General features: G+C 39.6%; 1 protein-coding gene across 1 annotated transcript; it reads right to left on the bottom strand.

The window, feature by feature from the left end:
* Nucleotides 1-125: 125 nt before the first annotated feature.
* On the bottom strand, nt 126-4,263 carry LOC124703685 (signal recognition particle 54 kDa protein, chloroplastic-like). Its single transcript, XM_047235907.1, has 15 exons — nt 4,077-4,263; nt 3,870-3,975; nt 3,657-3,724; nt 3,479-3,580; nt 2,971-3,123; nt 2,804-2,881; nt 2,491-2,616; nt 2,303-2,405; nt 1,968-2,068; nt 1,333-1,470; nt 1,100-1,243; nt 929-1,004; nt 751-836; nt 525-653; nt 126-426 (listed from the first exon to the last, which is right to left on the bottom strand). The coding sequence occupies exons 1-15, from the start codon at nt 4,236-4,238 to the stop codon at nt 340-342; spliced, it is 1,659 nt and encodes a 552-aa protein (XP_047091863.1). The 5' UTR covers nt 4,239-4,263; the 3' UTR covers nt 126-339.
* Between the last annotated feature and the right edge of the window lie 4,690 nt (nt 4,264-8,953).

Genomic DNA, 8,953 nt, shown 5'->3' on the forward strand with positions numbered 1-8,953 from the left:
GGCGCAACAGAACCGGCGATATACTAGAAGTTACAGTTTTCAGAAATACACTTAGCTACTATCTCCGTCCAAAAATAAGTTCCTTTACCTATGAATCTTAGTCTTAGAATCGGCAATCGGCGACGTAGAAGGTAATTAATTCTCCATTCTCAAAATGCATGTCCCGCCCACACAAACTTTCTATACGAATCGTAATCTTAGAATGCAAAGATGTACAGGAAATCTTACAGCATGCAAGATCCGTATCTACATCAACTGAACCAAGGCCTAGAGCATTACATGCTAATCCACAACTATTCAAGTAAAAGCTTTCAACCCCGGTGCACATCAACTCAAGGCCTACTGGGCGCCACCCACTGCCTCCAGCTCCCTCTGCCGCGGTGGCTCACTCCGCCGTCTCCTCCGCCGTGCCGTTCCAGGAGGTGCCTAAACAATATGAACCAACAGTTCAGGCCATTAAAAGTTCTCAAGGCAAAACTCACAGGATGAACCTCATTCACGCTGCCAGAGGCGATTGTCCTTACCTTCTCGTCAGCATTAAGCGAGTCCACCAGATCTCCCATTCCTGCAATTGCTTCTTGCCCTTGCATCATACCCATCAATTTCTGCATTTGTGCGCGCATCTGGAATAGCTGGGCAACCAATTGGCCCACCTGATATGGAAAATGACAACCTTTTTAGCTCCATGGAGGGGCTGAATGATGGCATAAGAAAAAACAATGTGATACGATCACAAGAGTAGGACTGAACCTCTTGTTCTGTCTTTTCGGACTCCTCAGCTACCCTAATCCTCCTCTCCCGCGATTCAGCCAGTAACTCTGGCTTTTCCCTTTCCTCTGCAAGTTTAAGGATTAAATGTAGTGACATAAGGAACCACCACTACTGCTACAACCTTCATATGTATAACAGCTGTTTATGAGGAACGTACCAGCTGTCATTGCATTGATCATCGACTCTACAAATGCGAGTTTTTTCTCAGCTTCCCGGATTTGTGCAGGGGTTATCTATATATAATGAGAATTGTTCTCATGTTCTGGGATTTTATCATATCTAATTCATCAACTTCAGCGGAATGAATGAATCCCACAGGTTCATATACCTTGTTCATGCCTGGAATCATTCCAATTACACGGCTCATGGAACCCATTTTGGCAACATTTTGTGTTTGCTTTAAAAAGTCATTGAAGTCAAATTTTGCACTCAGGATCTTCTTCTGTAATTCCATGGTATCCTCTTGACGGACCTATTTGCAGCATCATTTAAACAGCATAAAACCATCACAAAATTGCTTCGGACAAGACCAGAAGAGCAGTCTTACAGGAAGCTACTTACAACTTCTTGTGCTTTTTCAACAAATGAAAGGACATCACCCATCCCCAAAACACGTTGTGCCATGCGATCGGGATAGAAAAGCTCAAGGTCCTCCATCCGTTCTCCTCGTCCTACAAACTTGATGGGCTTTCCAGACACCTATATGAACGATTAAATGATAAGTACTGATGCTGTTACATATACCTGGAGACAAATAGGGGAAAATAATTTATCACAATACTTGGACACCTCACAGGTATACTAAGGATTTCGAATAGAGTGAACATATATATGTGTGCAAATAGATAGCCTGGTGATAAAACATAGATATTGTATCACCGATAAAATATAGATATTCTTCAACATACAAGTGAAGACAATATACACAATTGTACACTAATGCACACAGCGCAAAAAATTGCATCAGTAATGAATCCAGCATCTGCAACTGCTGAACCAGCCATGTACTGCTCGACAATTGGTGAAAGAAGCAGGGAAATCCAATGAAGTATATTTTTAAAAAGGAATTCACAGCTCGGGCCAATGTAGATGAACAATAGTCCTATCTAAATTATCAACTTATCATGAAAGCATGATAGGTGATATCCTAAGCATTCACAGATATGATGGCAAAAGAAGTTTCTGGCAAATATAACCTCTTTAACACTAAGTGCTGCCCCACCCCTGGAATCACCATCCAATTTAGTCAATATAGCACCAGATATACCAATTTCAATGTTGAAGGTGGTGACCAATGCTGCACAACATGAAAGAAGCAGTGTAAGTTGTTACAACGCTATTAAAGGAAAGTACTCTTTGAGCATACAAAACTATAAAATTAGCAGAACAGCATCCTGCCCTATGAACACATTAGGAACAATAACAGTTTTACAGAATTGTCGGGTAGTTAACTTTCAGGCCTGTAGTTGAGTTCCTATATGTCCATGGAGCAAGGACATTCGAATAGTAGCCACAAGCAACAAATGGATACCTGCAGCTTCCTGGCCAGTCATGGCATCAACAACAAGCAAAATCTCTGTAGGATTAACTGCCTTCTTTACTTCTTTCAGTTCAACCATCATTGCTTTATCAATCTGAATGTGAGAAAGGTGATCAGGTACCAACAATATTGATATGGAGAGGCGGTAGTTTCCATAAGTAAACTGAAAAAAGGCTTACCTGCAGTCTTCCAGCAGTATCCACTACAATCGCATCGATATTATTTATTTTTGCCTCTTCCACGGCATTCTTAGTTATTTCTGCAGGTTTAGCTGCAGTTCCTTCCGAATAAACTGGCACACCCACCTGTCGATGTCATTTTCTTAGCCAAGCGAAAACTGTAGTATTGCATTCAGAAAGCAAATGTAGTTTGGTAGCTTTAACTTTTCAGTTTAAAAACAACCCAAGCACACATTGAATTTGTAATTCAGTCGAGGGTTACAGCAGCACGCACTACAGCTTACCATAAAAGTAAAGTTCATCAAAGAAGTACCTGTTCCCCTAGTACAGTGAGTTGATCAATGGCAGCTGGCCTGTAAACATCTGCAGCGACCAGCATACAACTCTTTCCCTGTAACCTAACTCTGGTATAAGTATCTACAGGTTATCGTGTACTGACGCGCTATTAAAATTCTTGAAAGTAAAGGCTGAGGAAAGCACCAGTTTCTTCAGATAGAATGCAAGTTTTGCACAAACAGTAGTCTTCCCAACACCTTGCAGACCTGCCAGTAAGATGACCGTTGGGCCAGTTCTCGCGAACACCAGGTCTGATACTTCTCCACCCATCAGTTGAACAAGTTCATCATGCACAATCTACACGGATGATTAATAAATTAGTTTGAAAAGGTAGTTACCAGCTCACCATAATTACTAAGAATAATCTATTAACATCTCATATAATGAAACGGTTTAAGCATGTTACAGCATTTTACTTGCTAGTGTGACTGTGAAAGGAAAGAACTTTTCATTTGAAAAATTATCCAATTACTTAGGTGCAGAGTGCAGACAACAGCAAAGTCAATCATATGAAATCATCATCGCAAACAAATATAGTTTGCTTAGGGGCATCCCGCGATATACATTTTCATATTTAAGTTAGTAAAGTATCCAACATGCAGTTACCGAGTTGCAGAAAACAACAAATTCAGACACAATCATCACAGAATACCTTGACTAATTGCTGCTCAGGTCGGATTCCTCGGATAACATCTGAACCTAAGGCCTTCTCGCTCACAGACGACACGAACCGTCTGACGACCGGCAAACTTACCTGCAGGAAGCAAGAGTAGCATCACACGAAGTGCTTGTATACAGGGACAGAAATGGATACGCAAAGCTGCACCTACATCTGCCTCCAGAAGCGCTCTTCTGATGTCCCGCATCGGCTCCGCAATGCTTTCCTTGGACAGCACATCTTAAATCACAAGAGCATTGCATCGAACCATCAAAAATCTTTTGCAGTACACTGTACACTGGGAAGCTAGCTAGCGACAGTAACCGAGATAGCGAGAAGCTTTGTTCCACTGGCATGAATGGAGAAGCATGTTAGGGTCACTCACCGACGCCGCGCAGCTTGTTCCAGGCGGACTCGAGCCCGGTGGTGAGCTGCCCAAACGTCTCCGCGCGAACCACCAGCCCGCTCCCCCTCCGCCGCCGCCTCCACCCCTGAATTCCACAAGGATGATGGACGGGTAGAAGGTTACAGAAAGAAACAACAATGCGTGCATTTAGGAGTCCATAGGAAGAGCCAATAGAGCGGGGCGGACCGAGGAGAGGGCACGTGATGCCGGGCTCTGGGCAGCGTGGAGGCGCCGACTGCGGACGGGAAGGCGGCAGAAGTGGAGGGCGGAGATGATTTCTCTCGCCGGCGAGCAGCGGGCCGCGGCGGCGGGGGACGAGGAGAGCGTGAGTGTAGCGGCGGCCTCCATTTCCGCAGAGGTTTTGGGAGGGTGGGAGGGAACCCGTGGAGGAGGATAAGACCAGCGGTGGCTGTTTGGTTTGGGACACTGCATGTGGGCCTCCTCCGAGAAGATGAACATGAAGGCCTAGCAGAAAAGAAGGCCCGGCCATGGTGTTTTGACTCATAGTTTAGGTGCACTTATTACGAAAGAAAGATGTATTTTTTTCCACTCAAAAAAACCAAAGATGAATTTTCATTCTGTTTTAAAATGATAAGAAATCGAAAAGAAATCTTGGATGTACATCTAGATATTTTATGTTCGCTCATAAAGTTTCAAGAAAAAAAAGATATTTTGTTTGGGCTACCTAAAAAACAGGAAAAAATGGTCTCGTGAAAAACTATTTTAGAGCAATGAAATTGTCATTTTTACATATGCCACGAAAAGAAAAAAATCTTTCTACAGCGAAACTTTGTGTGTGAACATAAAGTATCTTGATAAAATGTCTTGATGTACATAATTATTTCATAAAACTTCTAGACATTTTTAAATATATTTTTTAGAAAGTAGTTGCATCTACAGTTATGAGTTAAAGTGGGTTTCCACGGCCAGTCGTTGTTGCCAAATTATTTTAGGGCTACTTTTCCTTTTGTCTAGCTCTAAAAGTATTGACAATGTTACACTGCATTTTGGTATTTGGCATTATAATACATCTATTTTATCTGTTTATTATTTGATTCACCTTTATTTATTCTATAGCTAATTTTCGACAATGGACTATAAATTTAGCACAACATACCACGGTCAACAATGCAAACTGTTTTGGTTTTATCCATATCAGAAAAAAAGTTAGACATTTATTTATTCTTGAACGGGGAGTAGTAAGACAGCAGAACCAACTGCATGCTGCTTTGACAGGGTGACATCTGTCTCGTAGCACCTACACTACCGGAAATCCGGTCAAGTTTTTGTTGCAATAATTCACAGTATTACCACAAAGTTTGGTTTTGCGGTAACAGGAGTGTGTATTACCACAGGTTTTGCAGTGTTGCGTTAACCCATCAAATTGTTGTAATAGAGGCTAGTTAGTGCAACGAAATGACGGTTTGTGGCAACAGTCTAGATATATTGCCACAATTTTATTCCATTGTCATAAGGTCTTCTTTTGTGGCACTAGAAAACGGTTATTGCAACAAAACAAAAATTCGATGCAATATTCTAGAAATATCGCCACATTGTTTTTCCCATTGCTAGAAGGTATTTTTTTGTGGCAATAGAAAATATATATTGCACCAAAATTCCTATTTGTGGCAATTGTCTAGATATATTACCACAATTTAATTCCATTGCCAGAAGGTCCTCCCTTTGTCGTAATATAAAATAAATATTGGAACTAAATTTCCATTTGTGACAAGTGTCTAGATATATTGCCACGAATTCATTCCAATGCTAGAAGTACTTTAGTTGTGGCAATAGAAAATAGATATTGCCACAAAATATATAGGTGTGGTAATATTTGGCACCTATCGCCACAACACTTTGTTATTGCCATATTGGATATATTATCCCTCAGTATTTGGCACCATGAAACTGGATTTTGTGGATTTTGTTGAAATAGAGTATTGCCACCAAGTGTTCAAATTGTCGCAATACCTTCCCGCCACAAAAAAATTGACCATTGCCATATCTATTTATTGCCACGAGTGGAATATTTGTTGCCATAAGTTAATACCATGAGCGTAACGGTCCGTGGCAAATAGCTCATGCCACAAATCAGAAGATGTTGCTATAGGTTATTACCACGGTTCGCTATTGCCACGAAAGGACGTGCGCCCCGAAACATAGGTCGTTGGCATAGGTTATTGCCACAAATGTCTATCACCACAAACTGGCAAATACCACGATTTGGTTGCATGTTGTGTTAAGCTATCTCGACAAACTAAATTATGGAAATAAGTGAGTGTTGCCACAGGGAAAAAATGTGGCAACTTCCCACATGGTTGTTGCAATAGAGCACTTTGTTGCCACGATTGCGTTTTTGTTGCAATAGCCTATTGCCTTACATTTAATTGCAACGCTTGCCAACGAACGCTATTTTGTGGCAATAGGTGCATATTGCCACAAAACGGCATCTATCGCAACATTATTTTTTGTTGCAATAGACCTGATTCCTTGTAGTGCTAGTATATATATAGGCACCTACCTAGCTAGCTTGACTACATGCCTACGTCCATTGAAGAGCTCCGATTGATCGAGCCGCCTTTTCCCCATCCTTTCCCATGCCGGTCGATCTGGTCCATAGTCATCACTCACGGGTCAAGTCTTGTGACGATGCAGCTAGGTAGCTAGACTGGACCAGGCATTAAAAGGTCGTCAAGGAGCAAGAAGCATATGAAAAGTTTCGTGTCCGTCCTTTTTTTTGTTGAAAGTGTTTGTCCCTCGAAAAGAGAAACAAAGTTCCATGTACCAAGATGGACAGATATTTTGACATACAACGAAACGATTACACAACCAAGTGGCCGGCAAGCATCTTTTATCTCCAAAGAATGCATGGCACCACCCACCCTTGGGTAGATTCTCGATATATGATGCAACGGGAGATCACATAGAAGATGATCGCTTACTAGTAGAAACATACCTAATGTCCCGGGCCGTAAGAACTTTTTGTTCCGGCTGGCCAACCGGGATAACGAGAACACGATAAAAGGCTTAATCTTTTATTCCGGTCCACTTACCAGCCGGGACATAAGATCCACCACGTGACAGCGATGCAGGTGTTTGGCTGGATGACCTTATGTCCCGGCTTGTAACCACAACCGGGACAAAAGTTTTTTTATTTTTTCATTTATCTTTTTTTATTTTTATTTTTTATTTTTCATTTTTCATTTTTCATTTTTCATTTTTCATTTCTTCTTTACTCTCTCACTTGGACCATTGTTAACACTAATTACACATAATCTATACTCAAATTCTAGATTTGGTCACTTACCGTTCGGTCACCCATCCTCACACAACTCCACCCTCAACACGCTTAACTTCTTGGTTCTTTCCTGTCGTGCTCCCGCGAATGTAGTTGTACCTTATTGTAAATATTACCATACGATAATAATATAGCATTCCAATGTGAGAAATTTAAATATCTTTCAATCTTTAAACCGCAAGTGGACAAATAATATATGCATAACTATTAGGAAAGTGTGAGGAATTTGAATATGGAATAATTTTATTTTTATTCATTTATTAATATTATTCTCAAATAATATATGCATTATTCATATAATATGGCAAAATAATTAATATCTTTCAATCTTTAAACCGCAAGTGGACAAATAATATATGCATAACTATTAGAAAAGTGTGAGGAATTTGAATATGGAATAATTTTATTTGTATTCATTTATTAATATTATTATCAAATAATATATGCATTATTCATATAATATGGCAAAATAATTAATATCTTCCAATCTTTAAACCGCAAGTGGACAAATAACATATGCATAACTATTAGAAAAGTGTGAGGAATTTGAATATGGAATAATTTTATTTTTGTTCATTTATTAATATTATTATCAAATAATATATGCATTATTCATATAATATGGCAAAATGATTAATATCTTTCAATCTTTAAATCGCAATGGACAAATAATATATGCATAACTATTAGGAAAGTGTGAGGAATTTGAATATGGAATACTTTTATTTTTATTCATTTATTAATATTATTATCAAATAATATATGCATTATTCATATAATATGGCAAAATAATTAATATCTTTCAATCTTTAAACCGCAAGTGGACAAATAATATATGCATAACTATTACAAAAGTGTGAGGAATTTGAATATGAAATAATTTTATTTTTATTCATTTATTAATATTATTATCAAATAATATATGTTCATATGCATTATTCATATAATATGGCCTGTTTTTTACTAGTGGCTCAAGGGAAAATCGCTTGGTTATGCCCGCAGTACTGTATGTGAGGAATTTAAATAATAATATAATAGAAAGATTTAATATATTGTCGCGACGATTCATATGTACATACATAGAAGGCACACACGACACCACACACCACACCACCATGCATCTACTCATAAATATTAAGTCCGAGGCGATCCATATGGCTATTGTAGCCAAGTGCTCAGAAATGCCTCCTACCAAGCTCGAAGCCGAGGTGAGCGTCGAGAGCGGCATACTGCAGTTGCTTATGGCTCAAGGGAAAATCGCCCCATCCAAAAATCGACTCTTCTTCTAATTCCTTGGCGGTCTTCAGCTGCTTGTTCTTCTTATAATTAAACTTCTTATTCTGCTCGAGACCCGTCCCAATATAATGATTTTCCAAATGAACCAAACTCTGCTTTCTTGGAACAGGGTTCTGGAGGATCTGCTGGAGGTTGATCCTAGACGGAATATGAATTCCGTAGGTCTGCAACATATCCACATCATTGTGGATTGCCGCACCACAGAATCTGATGTTCTTGTCCGCAAGAAAAATCGATGAGCAGTTGTGACACTTCATCGGCATGCACAATATGGAAGACCATAGTGTGTTGCCCGACGGAGAGTTGCAGGACGGCGGCGTGTTGGTTACTCTTGCGAGGGTCAGTGAACTCGTAGTCTAAGCCCACAACCTTCAAACACAGAAAAAAAAAATTCTATTGGAATTTTGGATGCTTTATGATATCTCTAAATTTTAAGCTACATATATATCTTTGATAAACCAAAAGCCAT

This window comes from Lolium rigidum, chromosome 3, assembly GCF_022539505.1.
Source record: "Lolium rigidum isolate FL_2022 chromosome 3, APGP_CSIRO_Lrig_0.1, whole genome shotgun sequence".
In the NCBI taxonomy this organism is placed as follows: domain Eukaryota; kingdom Viridiplantae; phylum Streptophyta; class Magnoliopsida; order Poales; family Poaceae; genus Lolium; species Lolium rigidum.